The sequence below is a fragment of the Pygocentrus nattereri genome, chromosome 16, assembly GCF_015220715.1.
Source record: "Pygocentrus nattereri isolate fPygNat1 chromosome 16, fPygNat1.pri, whole genome shotgun sequence".
Lineage (NCBI taxonomy): Eukaryota > Metazoa > Chordata > Actinopteri > Characiformes > Serrasalmidae > Pygocentrus > Pygocentrus nattereri.
In genome coordinates this window covers 39,151,460-39,179,213 of record NC_051226.1, presented here as the reverse complement: position 1 = coordinate 39,179,213, position 27,754 = coordinate 39,151,460, and the positions used below count along the sequence as shown (strand labels likewise).

Below are 27,754 nucleotides of genomic sequence, written 5' to 3'. Positions count from 1 at the left end.
CCTCTACAGGCCTAAATACAGTGAGCTGCGGCCGTGTGATTGGCTGATTAGGTATTTGTGTTAACAAGCAGCTGAACCTAATAAAGTGGCCGGTGAGTGTATATATGTGGTGTGTATGTGCGTATGTGTGTGTGTGTGTGTGTGTGTGTGTGTGTGCACGCCCAGTGATTTGGTCTTTTACTCTCCTTCAGTTGTACTTTCTCCTGATGTATCTCAGGGTGTTCTCATCACTCTAATCCTGCCTCTCTCAGCACCTTTCTGGCTTCATCTGCCAGCTCTTTCAGGCCTATCTGAAGCAGATCACGTGTCGTAGTGAAAGAGATGGATGCTGCTGCTGCGATGTTCCCAGGACCAGGAAACAAAATACACAGGAACTGTCCCAATGCTGACACTCCCATTCTGACCGCTGATATTCGTTCAAGCTTCATTAATAGAGGGGACTTGTCCAGGTTCTTCAAATGTGGCTTGTTCACTCGTTCTGAGAGCTTTTCTAGTGATTTGTCATCAAGCCCAAAGATGTGGTAGCACGTGGTAAAGAATGACCCCACGATAGCCATATCACATGCCGCTGCAATTCCTCCAGACACAGTGGCTACACCCAAGATTACTTTCTCAACAATCTTCACTTTTTTCTCCAGAATAGCCACAGAAGTGACCGGCATAGACAACAGCAGAGCGTCCTGCTTATGTTGAGGGAGCTCTGAATTTAGAGTTTCAACAAGCTCCTCAAAATCAAATGCAGTAAGATCCTGGCAGTTTATGAGGAAAACTTTGGAATCTCCAACATCCGATAAGTTTTCCTTACAGTTTCTTCTGATTTTTGAGAGAGTTTCTTCTCTGTTAAAGCCCCTTTTATTTTGTTCATTTGCAATATCAATGTCTATGTTTGATCTGATGAAGTAAAACTGCTTTTTTCTTTTTTTGATCTCTTTGGCCAGCATGAGGTCATTCTCCCTGAATCTACGTGATGAGATGATAAGGAAGAAGTCATACCTGTCAAAGTTCATTGCCTTAGCATATGTCTTTGCTTTGAACTTTGGGGTTCCGACTCCTGGCAGGTCCCAAAGTGTCACATTTGGCATTGTGGGGTGTGTGTAAGGTGTTGGTTCAGTGGTGGTTTCAGTAACTCCAGTTTTAGCTGCTCTTTCATCTTCATCACCCAGATTTCTAAATGCATTGATAAAGGTTGACTTTCCTGTACCTGATTCTCCAGTAACAGCTATACTGACTGAGGCTTTAAGCAGCCGATCAATCTGCTCTTGTGCTCTTTGTAAAGTGGGCTCTCCTGATGCCGGTCTGGCTGCCCTTTCATCAGAACGTCGGCTGGTCATTGTCACGGTGTGGACACGGCAGTCAGTGTAGAGGAGGTCCAAATGCTGCCAAAAAGAAAAATGAACATTGAGAATTTCATTGTAATATGAGGAATTTGGACAGTCACACAGGATTGGGTAGCGTTACATGTTCAGGATGCAATTCATAAAAAAGACCTTTGATTCTGTTACAGTAAAAAAATGATGAAGATGATGTTTAGGTTTTTGAAGATGTCATATGAATCTTGGAGATATGAAGAGGTTTTGGATTTCTGAAAAGAAGATGGGGAGGTCTTTTTCTCAGCCAAATCAACAGAACATTTAGTAATTATTTTATTGGCAGAAGTCCAGTTTGACTTGCTTTTGTTAATGTTTTCTTGCCAGATTTTAACGCTGAAATGAGCTAAAATTAACTAACAGTTCCAAAATGTGAAAAAAGTCTCATGAGCAGCTAAGGCAGTTTTAATTTCTCTCAAATTATTTCTTTCTTCAACAGTTTTAGAATGATGCATACACAATATTAACCTCTTTTTCTCTAGGGTGTATTTTGGTTTATCCTTCTGAATTTCCATGATCAATTTGTAAGGCAAATTCAGTAACTGCATGAAAGAAATGAAAATTTGTATTTTATTTTGTGTAAAAGCTCCTCAAATTAACGTGTTTTATGATCTCCACATATCACTATACGCTCAGAATTTACTGCTGAAAGCCAAAAATCTCCAACGCTCTTTGTGTTATTTTCTAAAAGTGATGTTTCCAGAGCAGATCACTGAAGAGACGCCGTCTGTTTATAGTTTAGAGCCCAGATTTGGGGAAAAACGGGTCGACTTTCAGTAGAAAAACAAACTGAGTTCAGCTTCTTTTATTCTAAGGGTTTAAAATGACGTCACCGTCTATTAGACTGGAGAGAAGAGCTACAGCCTCACACGACGCCCAGCTTCTGAATGGAGCTTATGGAGTATGAACATTATGGAGAACATGACGGAGTGCGGTTTGGAGCCACCGGTGGTCCTGAGGAGTTGAAGAGGTTTTCATGAGTAAATTATTATTTTTTGCAACTGTGACAATCAGCTCTCAGTTTTTGTGTGAAGTTAATGCATTTTTAAGATTATAGAACACGTTAAGTTCTGTGGGCCAATGAAATCACTGAAAGCTTAGGGACCGTCTACAAATGACCATAATCAATGTTCAAGCAGGACGCACCAGTAAGAAATTTTAGGAATTCTTTCAGACCTTTAAGCAAATAGACAAATGACCTCCAGTCAGAGTTTTAGAATGACCTCTGTTTATAAGTGTTGTTGACTGGAGGTCTCAAAAGAAGGTTTCTACCAGACTGACTTGTTGACTTTGTCAACCTTCAGTTACGCTGCTTTTAAGCTTGAAATTGTGGTTGTGACAGAAGCCACTAATCCAAGTACATCAGGTTTTCTCTGCAGAGCCAGCTTACATTGCTGTCCTCTCTTGATTCACAGGTAGGCTGTGACCGATCAGACAGATGTTGGCTGCGTCCAGTAACTCTAAAAATAATTAATTAATTTTTTAAAAGTTACTGCTTTTACCCACCAATCTCTCTTCCGTGACCTGGAAACTGATTTGCTGATCTTTTCTGCAGTTCGAATTCCAGAGGAGACAAAACAAGCTGCTTCAGAAACCCGCCGAAGAGTCTTCCAACTGAGGATTCTGATTTTTCTATTCTGATTTTAAGCTCAGCTATATGTTTGTTTCAGTCAAGTATATAGCTTTAAACAAACAGCACTAACCTTCTTCCTGGCAACAGCGTAATCTGCAGAAGATACAGAACCCAGCACACTGCTGGTTGAATCTTTTAAATCTTTTAAAAACAGGATGCACACATTTCCTGTGTGAGTGAGAACGGAAAAAAGACAGAGTCCGCTTTTGTGATTTATGCCTCTATCTTGAAATGAAGCCATCGTCTTCTTCTAGGAATAGGGTTTCTGCTCTGAACTTGAAGTTTAAACAAACTTCTGAGGGTCTTTTGTTGTTTAAAAGCTCTGTAATATTTAGGCCATTGTTTTCAGATTTATGGGTGAAAGCGTTTAGATACTAGTGAGAAAATATATTGTTGAAACAGGAAAATTGTAAACTAGTTTCTAAGTAGACGAGTACTTGTGAGACCGTATTCTACCAAAGTGGTTACTGGTAAAATAAAAAGCGGAGAAAAAGACGTGAGTACTCATCAGTAAAGTCAACATATAAGCATAGATAACAAACCACAAGCATTCTGGTATAAAAAGGACATTTCTTAGGTATTTAAGAGCATAAATGAAGCTGAAAACTATAAACCTTTGTTACAAGAATATTTCATTGTGCAACAGAGAATTACTTTTCATTGTTTTAGAACAATTAGAACAGACATTTAGAACAATCACTAGAAGAATGATCTCAGGTGTGTGTATATAATATACATACATACATATTTACTCTTACTTACTTTTTACTAAATTTACTTATTTACTTACTTGTATTTCAATCAGTTGTACTTTCTCCTGATGTATCTCAGGGTGTTCTCATCACTGTAATCCTGCCTCTCTCAGCACCTTTCTGGCTTCATCTGCCAGCTCTTTCAGGCTTTTCTGAAGCAGATCACGTGTCGTAGTGAAAGAGATGGCTGCTGCTGCGGCGCTGCCAGCAACAGGAATCAAACTACACAGGAACTGTCCCAATGCTGAAACTCCCATTCTGATCACTGAGGTTTGTGCAAGTTCCTTTAGTAGAGGGGACTTTTCAAGGGTCGTCAAATCTGGCTTGTTCACTCGTTCTGAGAGCTTTTCTAGTGATTTGTCATCAAGACAAAAGGCGTAGTAGCACCTGGTGAAGAAAGACCCTATAATAGCCATATCACCAAGTGAATGTCAGACTGGGCACCGGGGCCACTGCAATTCCAGCAGATAGAAGAGCTGCAGCCCAGATCTCTTTCTCAAACATTTTCACTTTTTCCTCTAGAATAGCCACAGAACTGACCGGCACCGACAGCAGCAGAGCGCACTGCTTATGCTGTCGGAGCTCTGATAGCAGTGTGGCTACCAGCCAGTCGAAATCAAATTCAGAAAGATCCAGGGAGGAAATCAGGAAAACTTTAGGATTTCCGAATTCCTTTAAGTTCTCTTGGCAGTTTTCTCTGATTTTTGAGAGAGTTTCTTCTTTGTTGAATCTCTCCTTCTTCTTTCTTTTCTCTGACTGAATGTTGTTGTCTATCTTTGATCTAACGAAGTAAAACAGCTTTTTCTTTTTTCGGATCTCTTTGGCCAGCATGGAGTCGTTCTCTCTGAACCTCTCTGATGAGATGATAAGGAAAAAGTCATACCTGTCAAAATTCATTGCCTTAGCATATGTGTTTGCTTTGAACTTTGGGGTTCCGATTCCTGGCAGGTCCCAGAATACCACATTTGGCATTGTGGGGTGTGTGTAAGGTGTTGGTTCAGTGGTGGTTTGAGTAACTCCAGTTTCAGCTGCTCCTTCATCTTCATCACCCAGATTTCTAAATGCATTGATAAAGGTTGACTTTCCTACCCCTGATTCTCCAGTTACAGCTACATTGAGTGAGACATTAAACAGACGTTCAATCTGCTCTTGTGCCTTTTTACTTGCCCTGTCTAAAGTGGGCTCTCCTGACGACTGTATGGCTGCACTTTCATCACAGCTTCGGCTGGTCATCGTCACGGTGTGGACACTGCAGGATGTCTTTGATTTCAGAAAATGTTTTAGTGCCACAGTCAGCGTAGAGGAGCTCCAAATGCTGCCAAAACAAAAGTGAACATTACGAATTTCAGGAGATAAACATTCTAAAGATGCCTCAGGCATTGCAGTGCGGCTTACACAAGCATAACTATATCTAACCAACTGTGCTCATTAAAATGAAGAATTCGTTATTGTTATCTTATTGTCTAATACTGTATCCACTCTGTAAAAATACTGTAAAATTTACAGTAATTTACTGGCAGCAGAATTGCCAGTAAAGTACTCTGTATTCATGGTAAATATTTTACGGTATTTTACTTTAATTTTATAGTACATTGCATTTTGTAGTATATTACTGTAAACCTATACACTGCTCTGAATGACCAAGCTGTAAAATAAACACTGTAAATTTACAGAAATGTCTTACAGGGCGTGTTGTAATACGGGAAATTCTGGAGGGTCAAACAGGGTTGGGTAGCATTAAATATTCAAGATACAGTACAAAAAAAACTTTACTTGATTCCATTACAGTAATAAAAATGATAAGATGTAAGAAGTGCTAATGACAAATGTCTCAAGGTTCTTAGAGATCTGAAGAGGTTTGAGAGTTTTGGGAGGACTGGTTGATTACTTGAAGTAAATGACTTCAGCCAGTCAACAGAGTTTATATTAAGTATTTTATTTTTATTAGAAAAACAGAAATCTGCAGCCCTTCTGAAGATGTTTGAATCAGGCGTTTAACCTTGTTTTCTAAATCACCAGATTCTACAGCAGCAAACTACTGTGCCCCTGAAGTGCAAAGAGAAAAATTGCAACCACATTGGTTTGGAGATTGTGGCTCTGTCTAAAAGACAGGAGGCTGAGCTGGAGGTGGCGGAGATGGAGGCAGATGATCCGCTGTGGCGACCCCTAAAGGGAGCAGCCGAAAGAAGAAGAAGAAGAAGAAGAAGAGGAAGAAGAAGAAGAAGAAGAAGAAGAAGAAGAAGAAGAAGAAGACTGCTTTATCTTGCAATAGTTTTACATTCCCTTACAAAATCCACTGCATTTGCAAAGGAACTCTTTGAATTATTGCAATTGAGAGCAGGACTATTACATGGGAATGCAAAACATTTGAAAGAGAATGCAAATTTAGGAAATTTACATGTACAGTATCTCACTAAAGTGAGTGACCCCTCACATTTCTGCAGATATTCTCTCTTTTCATGGGACGTCACTGTAGAACTGAAACTCTGATATAAGTTAAAGTGGTCAGTGTGCAGCTTGTACAGCAGTGCAGATTTACTGTCCTCTGAAAAGAACAACACACAGACATTAATGTCTGAATAGCTGGCAGCACAAGTGAGTCCACCTCACAGTGAACGTGTCCAGATTGGGCTCAGAGGGTCAATATTTAGTGTGAGCACCATTATTATCTAGCACTGCCGGAACCTTCACAAAGTGTAGGGCAGTTGACTGGACACACCTGCCCACACTGTAACACCACCACCACCTGGCCGTTAAGCTCCTCGTTAGAGAACAGCAAGTTGTGCAGAAAGTACTGAAACATTGAACAGCTGGACAGGCGCATTCAGAAGTTTAGAGAAGGTCACATTGAGTTCACCTGAATCCAGAAAGCCAAATATCCCTGACTTTTAGTGAGTAGTGTATATATGTGTGTGTGTGTGTGTGTGTGTGTGTGTGTGTGTGTGTGTGTGTCACTGTCTCGTTGAAGGTATCGTTCTTGTTTTATTTTATGATATGTCCCAAAAGGACAATCCAAAGGGAACAGAGAATAACCAGATTACGTAACTCTATTATGGTAATCCTCTGGATCGTTAGTTGTTTTTAACAGGTAATCTGTGCTGTAAAGTAACCCTCCCAAGCCTGGTGTCACGGACCCCTCATCTTATGGTTCTTTGCGTCAGACTGGCCTTCTCTCGCACCTGCTCTGCCCTGCATTATCTCTTTCATCATGTTTTTACTGCATCGCTAGAACGTTTTGTTTTGTTAGGGTGTTTGCATGCGCTCTCAGTTGCTGCCTATGACTCGTTGTTTATCCAGGTATTTTCTTACTTTCTTTTCCTTTTGCCTGAACTTTCAGTTTCATGTTTATGATCATGGATTTACACACACTACACTTTTAACCCCTTCTAGCTGTTATGGACACAGTTCCTGCATAAACTCTAATGTACACACTCCTGCACTTACATCCAGCTGCCTCCTGGTTCTGCGTGTCCGTCAGTTCATAAAGATGTAACAGCTGTCCAGCGCCGTAAACGTCAACAGCTCAAGAAATGTGCTGCAACAGAAAAGACAGTCAAACTGCAAAATCAGTCAAATTCATGTAGAAATACCTTCACTCTTTTAAGAGGTACATCAGATCAATATCGTCTGCTTTCTCATCACTTTCAGCATCATCGAGTAAATCATGATTAAAAATAAGAATTATTACTCCTTTTATTATTAGACCTTCCACGTCTTTTAGCGGTTTCATGTCAAAATTACAGGACTTGCTGTCTTCCCTAGTGCTGGAGTATGACAAAGCATTGCTGCTGGGTGATTTTAATTTTCATATTGACGATGACTCTGATGGACCTGCCCTAGAATTTTTGAACACCTTGGAATCCTTTAATTTTGTTCAGCATGTAGTTGGCCCAACTCATAATCGGGGTCACACACTGGATTTGGTGTTCTCTCTAGGAGTGTGCCCTCACTCTGTTTCTTTGGTAGACCTATTTGTGTCAGACCATAATTGTCTTTCTGTACTGGTGTAAATGATTTGGCTAGCTCTTTTAATTCTTTATGTTTAAGTTTTAGATAAGGTCGCTCCTGTTAGAATGAAGATGAAATCTCTTGTTAATTCTACCCCATGGATTAATGAGGATATCTTGAGCTTGAAAAGGATATGTAGGAGGGTAGAACGGGAATGGAAAAAGTCTCAACTTCAAGTTCACTACTTATATTTGAAGGATTTATGGTCTATTTTTAACAACAGAATGAGGAGTGTAAGAGCCAAATATTTTAATGAGTTGATAACTGCAAATATACGTAATCCAAGGTTCTTGTTCTCTAGGATAGACAACCTGGTTAACGGGGTGGCTGTGATTACACCTAGTTCTGAGATTGATGCTGAACAGTTTTTAAGATTTTTCTTGGATAAAATCAAGGCTCTGAAACATAATATAGCAATTTCTTCTCGTTTAAATGGTGATGTGGCTCCTCAAAATGAAGGAGTTGAAATTTTCACTCAGTTTTCTCCCATTTCCCTTGAGGAATTAAAAGAAGTTGTGAATTGTTTACATCCTTCAACTTCTCCTGGTGACATTCTCCCAGCTACATTTGTTAAGAGCATTCTCGATTCTGTGGGCATTTATCTTCAAGAAATAGTGAATTTGTCACTTAATACGGGCTGTGTGCCAGATTGTTTTAAATTGGCGATCGTGGAGCCGATTCTCAAGAAACCTGGTCTTGATCCAATGGATTGTGTAAATTACAGGCCAATCTCAAAGTTACCTTTTATCTCAAATATTCTTGAGAAAGTGGTCGCAAAACAGCTGCTGTTCTTTTTAGAAGAAAACAGTATTTTTGAGAAATTTCAGTCAGGTTTCAGGCAGAAACATAGCACTGAAACAGCGCTTTTGAGAATATTAAATGACCTCTTGATGAATGCAGATGCTGGGGAAGTCTCTGTTTTAGTTTTATTGGATATAAGTGCAGCCTTCGATACAGTTGATCATAATATTTTAATAGAGAGGTTGCATCAGTGGGTTGGAATATCTGGAACTGCATTAGATTGGTTCATTTCGTATTTGACAAATAGAACCTTTAGGGTATCTACTGGAAGAAAGTTATCTTCATGTGCTGATCTAACGTGTGGAGTTCCACAAGGTTCAATCCTTGGTCCTATACTTTTTAACTTATATATGCTCCCCTTAGGTGACCTGATTCGTCGTTTTAATATCTCTTATCATTTTTACGCAGACGATACACAGCTTTATCTCTCTGTTAAAAGGAATGACTTCAGGAGATTAGAGAGTCTCACTGATTGTATTAAAGCAATTAAGGATTGGCTGAGCTGTAATTTCCTGAAATTAAATGACAGGAAAACAGAAGTATTGGTTCTGGGTTCTCAAAAGGTTGCTGATAACCTAAAGAAGGAACTTGGGTTATTGGCTTCACAGATAAACCCTTATCCCAGAAACCTCGGAGTCATCTTTGACTCAGATCTTAATTTCTCAATGCATATAACAAAGCTGGTGCAGGCCTGTTATTTTCAACTGAGAAATATTGCCAAAATCAAGAAAATGCTCTCCTTCCAGGACACAGAGAAGATCATTCATGCTTTTGTATCATCATGACTTGATTATTGCAATGCACTATTTACATGTCTTAGTCAAGGGGCAATGGCACGGCTGCAGTTGGTTCAGAATGCAGCTGCCCGGGTACTTACTGGGACTAAAAGAAGGGAGCATATTACCCCTGTACTGGCATCTCTGCATTGGTTGCCTGTTGTTTTTAGAATTCAGTTCAAAATTTTGGTTTTAACATACCAGGCGGTGCACGGTGATGTGCCAAAATATATCTCAGAGTTATTATCACCGTATCCTAGTACCAGATCACTAAGGTCATCTAGTCAGGGGCTCTTAGTGGTCCCTAGGACAAAACGGAAACGAAAGGGAGATTGTGCTTTTTCTGTGTGTGCCCCCAAGTTGTGGAATGCTCTGCCTTTGGATGTTAGACTAGCTGGATCAAAGGACATTTTTAAAGGAAGACTCAAGACGCATCTCTATTCATTAGCTTTTGGTCACAGGTGATGCTTTTGTTATTTATTGGATAGTGCTGCATTGTTTTTATGGTTTTATGTCAGTTTTATGTTGTTTATGAATGTAGCTGTACTATTTTTATAGTTATATGTATCTGTTTTGTTTTATCATTCTATTTTTAGTACTTGTTGTTTGGGAAGCACTTTGTAGTTGTGCTTAGAAAAGTGCTATATAAATAAATGTTTACTTACTTACTATGTTTACTACTCGCACAGAAACACAGCAGCCCATTACAGCCTCAGTCATGAGAACGCTTGTTTTAATAAACTAGTGAGTGTCATATCGTTTTTTACAGTGTGACATAAAAATCATGATGTTAATTTACCTTCAAAACGAGATGCACACGCTTCAGCAGCCGGTCGGGTTTTGAAACAGGTAACTGAAGTGTGGGGGTGAAATATGGTGCTTAAATGGGTGTGGCTACAAAATAGGTCTGGTCCTATTGGCATAGGCATAGAGGGTATTATATTAATAAATTATGAATACCTGTAGTATTATATTAACAGTATTTTCTCAGTAGGTGCTCTCAAATTACTGAAAGGAGGGAGTGAAGGAAGCAATTGATTGTGTTTGTGGACTAAGGTGTCTTTGAACTCTGAACCAAATTCAGGTTGAAACGTGAAGAAGCTTATTGACCGTTTCCAAATCCTTGTTAGACAATAAACCGTACAACCTTCACTAGTTTTTTTGTAAAATTAAAAATAAAAGCCTTGCATTAAAAGTGCACATTAGTGTGCAGATGTTGAGCTTGTGAAGAACAAACTCCATGTACAGTTTGCCAACTGATAACATCTCTCAAACAGTTTGCATACATTTTAAAAAGTTACTCAAACTAAATTTGATGAACCTTTTATAGATGCTATAGAACCTTTAGAGCTGGTGTAGGACTTTTAATGGAACATTTATAGATGTTGTAGGACTTTTAATGGAACATTTATAGATGTTGTAGGACTTTTAATGGAACATTTATAGATGTTATAGGACTTTTAATGGAACATTTATAGATGTTATAGGACTTTTAATGGAACATTTGTAGATGTTATAGGACTTTTAATGGAACATTTATAGATGTTGTAGGACTTTTAATGGAACATTTATAGATGTTATAGGACTTTTAATGGAACTTTTATAGATGTTGTATGACTTTTAATGGAACATTTATATATATGTTATAGGACTTTTAATGGAACATTTATAGATGTTGTAGGACTTTTAATGGAACATTTATAGATGTTGTAGGACTTTTAATGGAACATTCATAGATGTTATAGGACTTTTAATGGAACATTTATAGATGTTGTAGGACTTTTAATGGAACATTTAGAGATGTTGTAGGACTTTTAATGGAACATTTATAGATGTTGTAGGACTTTTAATGGAACATTTATAAATGTTATAGTTCTTTAATTAGAACTTTAGATTTTTTGTTGTTTTGTGGACATTTTGGTCTTCAGTGTAAATTATTATTGTTTATTCTTTCTTTTTTTTAGCATTTGACTTATTTTTGAGTTTTGTTTCTGTTTTTAGTTTTTCTTATGATACAGGGCGAGTTTAAAGATGTGTGTTTTATTTTGATTGTAATTGCTCTTGTGTGGACCCCAGGAAGACTAGTGGCCACTTTGTGGAAGCTTATGGGCGTCCAAATAAAGAATAAAGCACTTACTAATCACCACTTTCCGGGTGCCAGTCCACCACAGGGCAGACGCACAGCCACATATTCACCCACACTCACACCGAGGGGCAATATATTATCTCCAGTTGGCCTGACTGCACCCTGTGATGGACAGGCTGCCCAGGGTGTTTCCTGCCTTCCACACAATGACCGCTGGGATAGGTTCAGCACGCCCCCATGACCCAGAAGGATAAGTGGCTTAGATTGTGCGTGTGGCCTGACCGCATGTTAATGGACACATGGAGAACAAACTCCACTTAGAAAGGACTCTGGGTGCCCGGCCGGAGAATCGAACCCCTTCTTGCTGTGAGGGGACAGCGTTGCCTTCTCTGTACAAAGGGAGGAACCTCAGTGTAGCCATGGCAGCTCATACAGATAGTATGTATTTAAACTGGGCCCACGACCACCTGTGGTCACAGAGCCCACCAGCAGGTCAAAGCACCCCTGATAAAGACTAACTACCGTAACATTTCCTTTCCTTTCACTTACACTGTATGAGCTTCTCACGTCAATTAAACCCCTATAGAAACGACAGAATCCTGAACTGCTTCATCTAGAACGTTACACAGCAATTACTCCTTATCATAAACGCAGGAATCACTAGTAGTTTCACAAGGCGACTTATTTAAGTTCAAAAGTACTTTTGGTTATTATATTTTGCTGTGTTTACAGTACTGTATTGTGCTGTATTACTGATACGTCTGAGTATTAATTGATAGTCTTTGCTGTTTGTGGCCTGAGTGATTCTTTGTAGACTACATATTAGTATATTTTACCACTTTATGCCATCTTATTCATAGATCACAGTGAATTGTTCATGCTTACATGATGACCATTGGTTAGTAGTGTGAAGGTGAGCCAGTACTGTGCTGAATATTTGTTGATTTGTTAATACACTACTGCTGTATATGCTTATAGATGTAGACTGTAACCCCTGGCACTGTCCCTGTGCTGCAGCTGGATTTACGCCTCTGTGTGTATAATTAACCGTGTGAAATCATCACTGGAGTTTTATTAATGAAGACTAATGTGTACTATACCTTTATATGCTATATTCATCAAATATGCTTCTGCGTTAATCTTCTAAACAGAACCAAACATATTAAACAACTCTGACGGCTGATTAATGACACCCATCAAAGCTCTGGCTGGACTTGCTGTACTGTTTAGCTCACCTGAACCAGCAGGAATAGACTCTACAACACCTCCCGGGCACCCAGCATATCTTGTGTGTCATATCTGGCTCACAAATAGCTGATAACACAATACACACATTACACAACAGTTTACTGAGGCAGCTCATTAGACTTCTGCTCCACACATAGATAAAGACGTCAGTAAGCAACATAACAAGCCAGAATGCAGTTAATGGTCCATTGCTGTGGTTGTACTTTTGCAGTTTATTCTCAATAATAATAATAATAATAATAATAAAGATTTGGACAGTTTGTCATATATGGCAGGAGGAAAGGTGAAGATGCAAGGAGTAGAGGTCGTAAAGTTGGATGACTTCACATATCTTGGGTCAACCATCCAGAGCAATGGACAGTGTAGAAAAGAGGTTGAAGAAGAGGGTGCAGGCAGGATGGAGTGGGTGGAGACGGGTGTCAGGGCTGATGTGTGACAGAAGGACAGCAGCAAGAGTGAAAGGGAAGGTCTACAAGACAGCAGTGCGTTCTGCTATGATGGACGGTTTGGAGACTGTGGCTCTGTCTAAAAGACAGGAGGCTGAGCTGGAGGTGGCGGAGATGAAGATGCTGAGATTTTTGTTGGGAGAGACAAGGATGGACAAGATTAGAAATGAGCAGATCAGAGGGACGGTGAAGGTGGAGCAGTCTGGAGATAAAGCCAGAGAGGCCAGGTTGAGATGGTTTGGACATGTGTTGAGGAGGAATAGTGGATATATTGGGCAAAGAATGTTGGAGATGGAGCTGCCGGGTAGAAGGAGAAGAGGTAGACCTCAGAGAAGGTTTATGGATGTAGTGAAGGTGGACATGGAGATGGTTGGTGTGAAAGTAGAGGAGGCAGTGGACAGGGCAAGATGGAGGCAGATGATCCGCTGTGGCGACCCCTAAAGGGAGCAGGCAGAAGAAGAAGAAGAAGAAGTTAAATATGGCAAGAATAAATGATGTTTATGATTTTCACCAGCAGAGGGAGAAATTTCACTGGATTCCCTCATGTTCAGAGGGAAGTTAAAGGGACTTGGTTCAAATCTCATCTCTATATAAAGAGTTTGGTGACTCAGCAGTGATTCCATAGGCATACAATAAGATTATAATAACAACTTCATCACTTCCAGCTCTGTTTGGTAACTGAGAGGAGCAGGGCGTGCTGTTTGCTACCCGATGTTTCTTACTGAATAACCCCCCCCACCCCACCCCACCACGGATGGATTAGATGTGCTTCTATTTAGTCCATTTATGGTGGAGGGAGACATGCAGGGCGCTGTGCGGCAAAATAGTCCCCAAAGAAAACTCATTATTCCAGATTTTCCACTATTTTCCATCATCAACATTCCATATAAGCTCAGAAGACTCGTGTAGGTTCTCTGGAGGTTCTGGATGGTAAATAAAGTGTCTATGTCTGTGTTGTAGTCATGGCGACGCCTGGTTCCTGTCTAAAGAAAGAGTTGGTAACAAATCATTTTACACTGCACACTTTGAAGGACTTTGTTTACATCACAGCAACGGAATTGCTAAAACAACAGAAAAATCCGTGGAGTTCCCCTTTAACACGCTGCGCTGGTAAACAGGATTAATTACACTCTCTTTATAATGAAACATGCGGGTGGTCAGTGATCTTTAAACACTGATGACGTCCGCAATGCACGCAGAAAAACACAACGTGGTGTGATTTATCACAATAGCGATAAATATACTGCCTGTAATTTCATAAAATAAACCCCCCCCCCCGCCGTGCTAATGAATGTTTTATAATTCGTCTGTAGTTTAATTTGAGAAGTTTCTGTATTGTTGTTTCTCAGCTCTTGGCATTCTGTTATCCCTACTGTTAGACTGGGGAAAGTTCTTCCTGTCTCATTCATTCAGCCATTCATTCATTCATTCAGCCATTCATTCATTCATTCACCCAGCCATTCATTCATTCAGCCAGCCATTCATTCATTCAGCCATTCATTCATTCAGCCAGCCATTCATTCAGCCAGCCATTCATTCATTCAGCCATTCATTCATTCATTCAGCCATTCATTCATTCAGCCAGCCATTCATTCATTCAGCCAGCCATTCATTCATTCAGCCATTCATTCATTCATTCAGCCATTCATTCATTCATTCAGCCATTCATTCATTCAGCCATTCATTCATTCAGCCAGCCATTCATTCATTCAGCCATTCATTCATTCAGCCAGCCATTCATTCAGCCATTCATTCATTCATTCATTCAGCCATTCATTCATTCAGCCATCCAACCAATCAACCCACTTATCCCAGCACTTGCTGGATGAAATCTACGAGGCTTGGGGTGAACATGTGAGCTCCACACAGAAAGGACTCTGGTCGCCCGGCTGGGGAACTGAACCCAGCCCTTTTCGCTGCGAGGCAACAGCACTACCCTGCGCCACCGTGCCACCCCAGCATCCGATCACTTGGACCTAATTCTTGCTGGAGTGTGGGTCTGACCCGTATTCCTGAAGAAGCTCACACAGAATAGGGGTCAAAGGACAGCCCTTGCGCAGAATTTTCCCCCCTGTGCTCTCATTGCGTGGCAGCATGTTCCCCAAGATTTTACAACTTTCTAAACTGGGATGATCTGCTAGTTTCTTTTTAACGCAAAAGTCTAAGTCCGACCACTCGGCCTCCATAGCACCGTCCACTGTCTCCAGCTCTTCAGTCTGCTGCTGTGAGGACTGCCTCCTTTCTGACGTCTGACTCTTCCTTCTCTTTCTCCTACTCAGTGTGCTTCCCCAGTTTTCTAAGCGCTGAGCCAGAATTTGTGCCAAGATGAGATATTTGTCATTCGCAAAGTTCTCTGGCAAGGAGGATGTGTTAATAATTTCATTGAGTTCACGTTTCAACTGGTCAACTGTCTCATCATTCAGATTCTTTTAAGCTTGAAATTGTGGTTGTGACAGAAGCCACTAATCCAAGTAAATCAGGTTTGTACACTCTGCTGTACAAACATCTCAGTTTATATATATACATAGAAAATTTTACAGTCTGTTTTATGATATGACCCAAAAAGGACAGTCCAAGAGGAACAGAAAGTAATCAGATTATGTTACTCTAATATAGTAATGCTTTGGATTAGGTTAGTCATGTTAACAGGTAACCTGTAATCTGAAGTGACGCTGCCACGCCTTCATCTTATGGTTCTTTGCGTCAGACTGGCCTTCTCTCGCTCCTGCTCTTCCCTGCCTTATCACTTTCCTCATGTTTTGCCCCTTGTCTGCTGCATTGCTTTCAGTTTCATGGATTTGTAGCTGAAGTTATTACTTTTATTTTTTTAATTAACTTTTTAAATGTATTTTTGCTGTAATAATTTTGAGATATTTGTAATGTGAACTTCACTAAAAATGTCAGTTTTCTAATTGATGTCTTTGTAATGAAAAGTTAGTAGTTAAGTAGTGAGACATTTTCTCTTACAGGTTTTCTTCCTCCTGCACGTTGCAGCTGAGGCCTCAGTTACTGTGACACCCAGAGTCCAGCACCCGCGGCAGTTTTACCCGGGTTGTTAGAAGCATAGTGGATGCTTGTGTGTGTAAGACGTGCTGAATAGCTCTCCTCCTAAAATGTCTAACTAAACATATAAAAGCCATGAATTTCACTTAAAACGGCACATAGAACGTAAAGCTAGAGACACAGAATATGTTTAATGGTGTGTGATAAATTTATGATGAATTTGAATGGAACTTTGATGTTTAGCTCACGTTTGACTGTAGGGGGTGCCAGAGAGCTATTCTGGCTGCCTGAGCTCACTACTGCCCCCTGCTACTGTTGTACAGGTATGTTCATGCCTTAAGTGTTTGTAAGGTGGATTTAAATGAAATATCTGAGATCTGTTGGGCTCTAATATGTTGGTTAAGACGCTGTACGGTCACAATGTGTTTTTTAAGTTGTATTAATTCCGTTCTTTTTTTCATGTTTCCCGAGCGCCGACTGGTGGCACTGTTGTGTACAGCGTTTATACTTAAATGAAGCAGCAGAGTTCAGTAGCTTAAGTGATTCTCTGCAATACTTTAAGCTTTGTAACTTGAAATCAGTTATAGTCTGTTTACATTTTTGCTATATATGTTTACATTATAATTTATTACACATGTTTTGTGAACATAAGAGAAGCATAGTGGATGCTTGTATGGGGAGTGCGAGAGAGCTATTGAGCTGCACAGCTTCAGCAGCCGGTCTTGTTATGAAACAGATAACTGAAGTGGGGGGTGAAATATGGGTGTGGCACACTTGGCAAGGTCTTCCAAATTACTGTGGAAGGAGAAAGTGAAAGAACTGATAGATCCTGTTTGTAAACAAGTGTTTTCCAACTCAGTTAATGTGAAGAAGCTTATTGACCATTTCAAAATCCTTCTAAGACAACAAGCCTTACAAATTCTATTACTTTTTTACACCAAAAAAGTTGGGACGCTGTGTAAAATGTGAATAAATGTAAATGAAAACAGAATCGAATGAATTTCGAATCTTAAGAGCCACATTTTGTTCACAGTAGAACGTAGAGCACGTATCAGATGCTGAGAGTAAGACCTTTTACCATTTCATGAAAAACATTAACTCATTTACATCTAGAAAAAGTTGGACAGGGGCAACAATAGGCTGGAAAAGTAAGTGGTACTCACAAAAAACAGCTGCATGAGAAATTTGCAGCTAACTCACGTGACTTGCTGCTGGTCTTTGTAGTTGTATGTATTGTAATTTGAGTCCCTGTCTGTGTTTAGTTGGATTCTGATCTCTGTATTGGCTCGTTGACCCTGGAGCATAATGACCCTGACTTTGCTTTTGCCCTCAATAAAAGTTGCTTACCTCCGCACATGCGTCCGCTACCACGCTCCACGTTACGATTGTAACCCATAGGGTTGTAATTATTATTAGACTGACTTTAGTACAGTTACCATGAACTTTAGTGTTCCATGTTAAAATGCCATCTGCTGAAGAATGCACACGGACTCATTTAAGACTCTGGGCTCTTGAGACTTGCTTGTACTGACTCAGGACTTGAGTCTCAAGACTTGAGATTTACTTCTTACCTGCAAGTCAGGGAGGAGTAAGAGCAATAGATGACACTTTCCCCCTATGGCTTATGTTGTATGGACAACACTGCTGGCATTCTGTGTTTTAGTCTGAAGCTCATTTCATTTACATTTACGGCAAATGTGGTGTTAGGAGTCTTGCCAAAGGACTCTTATTGGTATAGTGTAGGGGGCTTACCCTGGTGGGGGATTGAACCCTAGTCTACAGCGTAGAAGGCAGAGGTGTTAACCACTACACTATCCAACCAAATTTCTTCATCTAGAACAAACTGTATACAACAATTTTACACCCTGCACCCTTCAAATAATCTCTGCTTTCAGCTTGTGTTGCGATGTGGTCCAAATCTTGTTTTAGTTGTTTTGGTGTAGACACACAAATCACTGAGAGAAGACATTATTTAACATTAAAATTTTATTCGGGAAATGTTATTGAACAAAAGTGAGGAAAAACACAAGGATATTGATAAGATGAACATTGATCAGTCAAATCAACATATAAACAGAGATAATAATTCAGAAACATTCTGGTACAAAGTTTGGTATGAAAGGAAATTTCTTATACATATATACTAATACATATTCTTATACATATACCTTACAAAAATATTTAATTGTGAATTAAATTGTAAATCAGAGATGCACTTTTAATTGATGTAGATCAATTAGAAGAGACATTTAGAACAATCATTAGAAAAAGAATCTATTTGGGAAAAGAGAGGTGTGCTTAATGAAGCGGTCGGATGGTGTGTGAATGCATAATCATTGATTTTGAACCAAGACTTCGACATGGAGACATTAATTAATTAATTAATTTATTTATTTATTTATTTGTATATCAGTAGCGGTCTTGTAATGTATCAACATTTCATTAGAAACGGAACATTTTTAATCCGCCGTTACAGGAAAAAAGGAAAAAACAAACTTCTTAATTCTGGGCCATTTTCTGTGGTCCTCATGAAGTTTACACACCAAGTAAAGAGTAACAGGCATTTTCAGATTATGTCAAAAACTGAAAAACAACAAAACTGGAGATATGAGATTTTGTTCTGACAACAGTAATATTTATTTATATACAACCCCATTTCCAAAAAAGTTGGGGCGCTGCGCAAAATTTAAATATAAATAAAATGCAACGATGTGCAGATCATTTAAACCCTATATTTTATTGAAAATAGCACAAAGACAACAAATCAAATGTTGAAACTGAGAAATTTTATTGTTTTTTGAAAAATATTTGCCCTTTTTGAATTTGATGCCAACAACACGTTCCAGAAAAGCTGTAATGGGGCAACAAAAGGTGGGTAAAGTTGTGTGATGCTAAAAAAACACCTGGTGGTTGATTGACAGCAGGGCAGTAGCATGATTGGCTATTAAAGGACATCTCAGAGAGGCAGAGTCTTTCAGCAGTAAAGAGGAGGAGGGGTCACCACTCTGTGAAAGACTGACCGATCAAATAGAGCAACAACTCAAGAAGAACGTTTCTCAACATAAAACAGCAAAGAGCTTCTGCTTTTCATCGTCTACGGTGCAGAACATCATTAAGGACTCAGAGAATCTGGAGAAATCTCTGTCTGTGAGGGACGAGGCTGAAAACCAGTATCTGCTGGCCGTGATCTTTGGGCCCTCAGGCAGCACTGCATTAAAAACAGACATGATTCTGTAGTGGAAATCACTGCATGGGCTCAGAAACACTTCTGAAAACCACTGTCTGTGAACACAGTTCATCACTGCATCCACAAACGCTGTTAAACTCTAAAACACAAAGAAGAACCCAAATATAAACAGGATCCAGAAACGCTGCCACCTTCTCTGGGCCTGAGCTCATTTAAAATGGACTGAGGGGAAGCGGAAAAGTGTCCGGCGGTCCGACAGAATCAACATTTGAAATTCTTTATTGGAAATCATGGACACTGTGTCCTCCGGGCTGAAGACCACTCAGCTTGTTATCAGTGCTCAGTTCTAAAGCCAGTATTCATGATGGTTTAGGGGGCATTAGTGCACATGGCCTGGGTGACCTGCTCATCTGTGAAGGCTCCATTAAAGCTGAATGATATAAACATGTTTTATCAACATCTGCTGCCGTCCAGACGACGTCTTTTTAAGCAGAGGTGATGGACACAGCGGTGAACACGCCCCCGTCCCAACTTTATTGGAACATGTTGTTGGCATCAAATTCAAAATGTGCATATATTTTTCAAAATGCAATAAGATTTCACAGTTTGAACGTTTGATATGATGTCTTTGTACAATTTTCCTTTAAAAATGTGGTTTACATGATATCATCACATTATATTTTTATTTACATTCTGCACAGCGTGCCAACTTTTGTACATACATGTGTGTACAAATATCTGTGTGTATATACACACTTGCAAGGGAACTCAAAATCATTGGGCACTTTATATACACTCGCCTGCCACTTTATTAGGTACACCTTGCTAGTAAAATGTTGGACCCCCTTTTGCCTTCAGAACTGCCTTAATTCTTCGTGCCAGACTTTCAACAAGGTGTTGGAAACGTTCCTCAGAGGTTTTGGTTGGTTATTGGAGTTCCTGTTGCCTTTCTATCATCTGGAACCAGTCTGCCCATTCTCCTCTGACCCCTCACATCAACAAGGCATTTTCGTCCACACGACTGACTGCTCACTGGATATCTCCTCTTTTTCGGACCGTTCTCTGTGAACTCTAGAGATGGTTGTGCGTGAAAATCCCAACAGATCAGCAGTTTCTGAAATACTCAGACCAGCCCGTCTGGCACCAACAACCACGCCACGTTCAAAGTCCCTTAAATCCCCTTTCTTCCCCGTTCTGATGCTCGGTCTGCACTTCAGCAAGTCGTCTTGACCACCTCTACATGCCTAAATGCAGTGAGCTGCGGCCGTGTGATTGGCTGATCAGCTATTTGTGTTAATAAGCAATTGAACAGTTTACCTAATAAAGTGGCCGGTGAGTGTATATATGTGGTGTGTGTGTGCGTATGTATGTGTGTGCGTGTGTGCGTGTGTGTGTGTGTGTGTGTATGTGTGTGCGTGTGTGTGTGTGTGTGTGTGTGCGTGTGTGTGCACGACCGGTGATTTGGTCTTTTACTCTCCTTCAGTTGTACTTTTTCCTGATGTATCTCAGGGTGTTCTCATCACTGTAATCCTGCCTCTCTCAGCACCTTTCTGGCTTCATCTGCCAGCTCTTTCAGGCCTATCTGAAGCAGATCACGTGTCGTAGTGAAAGAGATGGCTGCTGCTGCGGCGCTGCCAGCAACAGGAACCAAACTACACAGGAACTCTCCCACTGCTGATGCTGATATTCTGCCCACTGCTGATGCTGATATTCACTGAGTTTTCTGCAAGCTTCTTTAATAGAGGGGACTTGTCCAGGTTCTTCAAATCTGGCTTGTTCACTCGTTCTGAGAGCTTTTCTAGTGATTTGTCATCAAGCCCAAAGATGTGGTAGCACGTGATAAAGAATGACCCCACGATAACCATATCACATGCGAATGACAGGCCAGGCACCGGAGCCACTGCAATTCCTCCAGACACAGTGGCTACACCCAAGATTACTTTCTCAACAATCTTCACTTTTTTCTCCAGAATAGCCACAGAACTGACCGGCACAGACAACAGCAGAGCATCTTGCTTATGTTGAGGGAGCTCTGAATTTAGAGTTTCAACAAGCTCCTCAAAATCAAATGCAGTAAGATCCCTGCAGTTTATGAGGAAAACTTTGGAATCTCCAAAATCTGTTAGGTTTTCCTCACAGTTTCTTCTGATTTTTGAGAGAGTTTCTTCTCTGTTAAAGCCCCTTTTGTTTTCTTCATTTGCAATATCAATGTCTATGTTTGATCTGATGAAGTAAAACTGCTTTTTTCTTTTTTTGATCTTTGGCCAGCATGAGGTCATTCTCCTTGAATCTACATGATGAGATGATAAGGAAGAAGTCATACGTGTCAAACTTCATTGCCTTAGCATATGTCTTTGCTTTGAAATTAGGGGTTCCGACTCCTGGCAGGTCCCAAAGTGTCACATTTGGCATTGTGGGGTGTGTGTAAGGAGTTGGTTCAGTGGTGGTTTCATTAACTCCAGTTTCAGCTGCTCCTTCATCTTCATTACCCAGATTTCTAAATGCATTGATAAAGGTTGACTTTCCTGCCCCTGATTCTCCAGTTACAGCTACATTGAGTGAGACATTAAGCAAACGATCAATCTGCTCTTGTGCTCTTTGTAAAGTGGGCTCTCCTGATGCCGGTCTGGCTGCCCTTTCATCAGAACGTCGGCTGGTCATTGTCACGGTGTGGACATGGCAGACAGTGTAGAGGAGGTCCAAATGCTGCCAAAAAGAAAAATGAACATTGAGAATTTCAGTGGAGTCAAGGATAGATGGGTGAACTTTGCACATATGGCATAACTGTATCTAACCCACTTTACTCCGTAAATGAATAATTATGTTTCGCCTAAGTGCCATTGCAATAACAAAAAGTTGCAACCCCATTGTGTTCCCTTACAAAATGTTTTCATTCGCTCACACACTTGAAAACATGAAAAAAGACTCATGAGCAGCTAAGCTAATTTTATTTTCTCACAAATTATTTCTTTCTTCGGCAGTTTTAGAATGATTTTTACTTATTACCCTCTTTTTAAATCCAGGGTTTATTTTGGTTTGTCCATCTGAATTTCCATGGCCAATTTGTAAGGCTAATTCAGTAACTGCATGAAATAAATTTTACTTTAAAAAATTATTTTTCTGTAAAAGCCCCTCAAAATAAAACGTGTTTTTTGTCTGCCCTGCGATGGACTGGTGACCTGTGCAGGGTGTCCAGCGTATTCAAGTGTAAGCCCATGACTAAGTGATCATGTGAAGAAGTTCAAGAGGCCATAGATGAACATCAAAGGGAAAGTCTGTCACGCAAAGCTCCTCGCATGTTGAGACCCCTTATGCTCCAGGTTGCCACAGCTGCTGCAGCTGTTAGCCCTGAAGAAACCACTGAGGTAGGATGCACAGTTGTTAATGCAGCTCAGTGCATTTCCAGTAATTTCTCAAAAGCTAATGAAAATGTTGCAAGTGGTTCAAATGCACTGGAGTGTGTTCTCAGTGTGTTAGAAAGGGTGTCCGAGCGAACCAGCCAGCCTGTCTGCAATCCCGCCGGGCCACATGTGACACCATGGGCTCGTGGTGCAGCCTGTCGTGTTTGCAGTGACACATCACATTCTACCTGCTCTCACTGCATGAGAGAGAAACGATGCCTGGGGGTCTCGACTTTAACTCAGGTACATGGTACTTGACTTCATTCACCACTGCGTATGTGTCACTTTTTTACAGTGTGGCTTGAATGACAAAACATGTAACACTCAAAAAAAAGTTTAGAAGTCATTGAGTCAATCAAAGTTGTAGCCTGCTTTCTAAGTTGGTGTCGTGGAAATGTATTTAATAGTGTTGAAATATGCCTTTTCAGCTATTATGCTTAAGGATGATTCTAAATGTCACAGGGGCCCGAGAGGTAGCGGGATTGTTTTGTGTCTCATGAGATAAGGGGAAGTGACCTCGCTATGAGAACAGAAGCAGAGTGTGAAGATAGAGGCAGCGAGAGAGCCGTAACGCCTAGCCACAAGGCTACGGGTCGATTCTGGATGTTTTGCTTGGCTGCTCGCTGTAAACAGGTCGTATAAGATAAACATGTAAGAGAATGGTGTACAATTGAGAATAACGCTGACTAATGCTTACTGCCATGAAAGGAACGTAAGGGCGGGGGAATGACAGAAGGGTATAAGAAGCACAACACACAGCTAGGAAAGATATAGGAAAGATACAGGAAAGGGAGAGAGAATCCATTTTTTGTCATGTTCGCTTTTTAATAAACTTGTTACTCACTTTGATAAAGACTCAGAGGCTCACATTCATTTTTTTGTCACGATTTTCCACCACATTGGTTAAAAGCTTGTAGACACATTGCATATTCTCCTACCTTCAGTTACGCTGCTTTTAAGCTTGAAATTGTGGTTGTGACAGAAGCCACTAATCCAAGTAAATCAGGTTTTCTCTGCAGAGCCAGCTTACATTGCTGTCCTCTCTTGATTCACAGGTAGGCTGTGACAGATCAGACAGATGTTGGCTGCATCCAGTAACTCTAAAAATAATTAATTTTTTAAAAGTTACTGATTTTACCCACCAATCTCTCTTCCGTGACCTGGAAACTGATTTGGTGATCTTTTCTGCAGTTCGAATTCCAGAGGAGACAAAACAAGCTGCTTCAGAAACCCGCCGAAGAGTCTTCCAACCGAGGATTCAGATTTTTCTATTCTGATTTTAAGCTCAGCTATATGTTTATTTCAGTCAAGTATATAGCTTTAAACAAACAGCATTAACCTTCTTCCTGGCAACAGTGTAATCTGCAGAAGATACAGAACCCAGCACACTGCTGGTTGAATCTTTTAAATCTTTTAAAAACAGGATGCACACATTTCCTGTGTGAGTGAGAACGGAAAAAAGACAGAGTCTGCTTTTGTGATTTATGCCTGTATCTTGAAATGAAGCCATCGTCTTCTTCTAGGAATAGGGTTTCTGCTCTGAACTTGAAGTTTAAACAAACTTATGAGGGTCTTTTGTTGTTTAAAAGTTCTGTAATATTTAGGCCATTGTTTTCAGATTTATGGGTGAAAGCGTTTAGATACTAGTGAGAAAATATATTGTTGAAACAGGAAAATTGTAAACTAGTTTCTAAGTAGACGAGTACTTGTGAGACCGTATTCTACCAAAGTGGTTACTGGTAAAATAAAAAGCGGAGAAAAAGACGTGAGTACTCATCAGTAAAGTCAACATATAAGCATAGATAACAAACCACAAGCATTCTGGTACAAAAAGGACATTTCTTAGGTATTTAAGAGCATAAATGAAGCTGAAAACTATAAACCTTTGTTACAAGAATATTTCATTGTGCAACAGAGAATTACTTTTCATTGTTTTAGAACAATTAGAACAGACATTTAGAACAATCACTAGAAGAATGATCTCAGGTGTGTGTATATAATATACATACATACATATTCACTCTTACTTTTTTACTAAATTTACTTATTTACTTACTTGTATTTCAATCAGTTGTACTTTCTCCTGATGTATCTCAGGGTGTTCTCGTCACTCTAATCCTGCCTCTCTCAGCACCATTCTGGCTTCATCTGCCAGCTCTTTCAGGCTTTTCTGAAGCAGATCACGTGTCATAGTGAAAGACATGACTGCTGCTGCGGCGCTGCCAGCAACAGGAATCAAACTACACAAAGACTCTCCCAATGCTGAAACTCCCATTCTGATCACTGAGGTTTGTGCAAGTTCTTTTAGTAGAGGGGACTTTTCAAGGGTCGTCAAATCTGGCTTGTTCACTCGTTCTGAGAGCTTTTCTAGTGATTTGTCATCAAGACAAAAGGCGTAGTAGCACTTTGTGAAGAAAGACCCTATAATAGCCATATCACCAAGTGAATGTCAGACTGGGCACCGGGGCCACTGCAATTCCAGCAGACAGAAGAGCTGCAGCCCAGATCTCTTTCTCAAACATTTTCACTTTTTCCTCTAGAATAGCCACAGAACTGACCGGCACCGACAGCAGCAGAGCGAACTGCTTATGCTGTGGGAGCTCTGATAGCAGTGTGGCTACCAGCCAGTCGAAATCAAATTCAGAAAGATCCAGGGAGGAAATCAGGAAAACTTTGGGATTTCCGAATTCCTTTAAGTTCTCTTGACAGTTTTCTCTGATTTTTGAGAGAGTTTCTTCTTAAGTGTAAGGTGTTGGTTCAGTGGTGGTTTGAGTAACTCCAGTTTTAGCTGCTCCTTCATCTTCATCATCCAGATTTCTTGATGCATTGATAAAGGTTGACTTTCCTGCCCGTGATTCTCCAGTTACAGCTACATTGAGTGAGACATTAAGCAGACGTTCAATCTGCTCTTGTGCCTTTTTACTTGCCCTGTCTAAAGTGGGCTCTCCTGACGACTGTATGTCTGGTCATTGTCACGGTGTGGACAGGGCAGGATGTCTTTGATTTCAGAAAATGTTTTAGTGCCACAGTCAGCGTAGAGGATCTCCAAGTAATGTCCATCCATCCAGCCATCCATTCATTATCTTCCGCTTCTCTGGGGTTCGGGTTGCGGGGGCAGCATCCTAAGCAATGAGGCCCAGACCTCCCTTTCCCCAGCCACTTCCACTAGGTCTCCAAGGGGAATTCCGAGGCGCTCCCAGGCCAGCTGGGCGATATAGTCACGCCAGCGTGTCCTGGGTCTTCCCCGGGGTCTCCTCTCAGGTGGACTTGCCTGTGACACCTCCCGAGGCATCCTAATCAGATGCCCGAACCACCTCAGCTGGTTCCTCTCGACGTGAAGAAGCAGCGGCTCTACTCCGAGTCCCTCCCGGATGACCGAACTTCTCACCCTATCTCTAAGGGAGAGTCCAGACACCCTGCGGAGGAAACTAATTTCAGCCGCTTGTATTAGCGATCTTATTCTTTTGGTCATTACCCAAAGCTCATGACCATAGGTGAGGGTGGGAACGTAGATCGACCAGTAAATCGAGAGCCTTGCCTTATGGCTCAGCTCTTTCTTTACCACAACAGACCGGTAAAGAGCCCGCATCACTGCTGACCCAGCACCAATCCGCCTGTCAATCTCCCGCTCCCTTGTACCATCACTTGTGAACAAGACCCCGAGATACTTGAACTCCTCCACTTGAGGCAAGAGCCTATCCCCGACCCAGAGAGGGCTCTCCACCCTTTTCCGCCTGAGAACCATGGTCTTGGATTTAGAGGTACTGATTGTCATCCTGGCCGCTTCACACACGGCTGCAAACCGACCCAGCGAAAGCTGAAGTTTGGAGCCTGATGTCCCCAATAGGACCACATCATCTGCAAAACGCAGCGATGTGACCCTGAGGTCACCAAACTGGACACCCTCCATCCCCTGACTGCGCCTAGAAATTCTATCCATAAAAATTATGAATAGAATCGGTGACAAAGGGCAGCCCTGACGGAGTCCAACTCTCACTGGGAACGAGTCTGACTTACTGCCGGCTATGCGAACCAAACTCCTGCTTTGTTTGTACAGGGCCTGAATGGCTCGTAGAAAAGAGCCATGAACCCCGTACTCCCGAAGCACCTCCCACAGAATACCCCGGGGAACACAGTCGAATGCCTTCTCCAAATCCACAAAGCACATGTGGACTGGTTGGGCAAACTCCCATGAACCCTCCAGAGGGTGAGGGCGAAGAGTTGGTCCAGTGTTCCACGACCAGGGCGGAACCCGCACTGCTCCTCCTGGATCCGAGGTTCGACTATAAGCCAGACTCTCTTCTCCAGTACCCCTGCATATACCTTACCAGGGAGGCTGAGGAGTGTGATTCCCCTGTAGTTGGAACACACCCTCCGGTCCCCTTCTTTAAAAAGAGGCACCACCACCCCAGTCTGCCGATCCAGTGGCACCGCCCCCGATGTCCACGCAATGTTGAAAAGGCGTGTCAGCCAAGACAGCCCCACAACATCCAGAGCCTTGAGGAACTCAGGGCGGATCTCATCCACCCCTGGAGCCTTACCACCAAGGAGCTTCTTAACTACCTTAGCGACTTCGGCATCAGTAATGGACAAGCCTATTCCCATGTCCCCAGACTCTGCCTCCTCACTGGAGAACATGTCGGTGGGATTGAGAAGGTCCTCAAAGTATTCCTTCCACTGCCCAATGACGTCTTCATTCGAAGTCAGCAGCATACCATCTCCACTATATACAGTGCTAGTGGCACACTGCTTTCCCCTTCTGAGTGGCCTGACGGTTTGCCAGAATCTTTTCGGAGCCGACTTAAAGTCACTTTCCAAGGCCTCACTAAACTCTTCCCATACACGGGTTTTTGCCTTGGCGATGACTGAAGCCGCAGATTGCTTGGCCTGTCCCACAGGTGTCCCAAAGGCCAAGCATGCCCGGTAGGACTCCTTCTTCAGCTTGACGGCATCTCTCACCTGGGGTGTCCACCACCGAGTTCGAGGATTACCGCCCCGACAGGCACCAACTACCTTGGGGCCACAGCTACAGTCAGCCGCTTCAAC

General features: G+C 41.3%; 2 protein-coding genes and 1 pseudogene across 5 annotated transcripts in view; all 3 read right to left on the bottom strand.

Annotated features, from left to right (window-relative positions):
• Positions 1 to 84: 84 nt before the first annotated feature.
• On the bottom strand, positions 85 to 24,814 carry LOC108442144 (interferon-inducible GTPase 5-like). 4 transcript variants are annotated; one of them, XM_037545738.1, is made up of 2 exons: positions 24,765 to 24,814; positions 85 to 1,376 (listed from the first exon to the last, which is right to left on the bottom strand). In XM_037545738.1, the coding sequence occupies exon 2, from the start codon at positions 1,329 to 1,331 to the stop codon at positions 228 to 230; it is 1,104 nt and encodes a 367-aa protein (XP_037401635.1). In that variant the 5' UTR covers positions 1,332 to 1,376; positions 24,765 to 24,814; the 3' UTR covers positions 85 to 227. The 4 variants fall into 4 exon arrangements, with proteins under 4 accessions (XP_037401635.1, XP_037401633.1, XP_037401632.1 ...); XM_037545736.1 differs by lacking the exon at positions 24,765 to 24,814 and adding an exon at positions 3,791 to 3,919; XM_037545735.1 differs by lacking the exon at positions 24,765 to 24,814 and adding an exon at positions 3,071 to 3,738.
• LOC108442155 (interferon-inducible GTPase 5-like) overlaps positions 20,659 to 27,754 on the bottom strand; it is a 27,576-nt gene continuing 20,480 nt past the window's right edge. The window contains exon 4 of the mRNA XM_037545743.1: positions 20,659 to 20,807. The gene's annotated coding sequence lies outside the window, so the exon portion shown is untranslated. The remainder of the gene's footprint in view (positions 20,808 to 27,754) is intronic.
• LOC108442151 lies at positions 20,802 to 24,866 on the bottom strand (annotated as a pseudogene).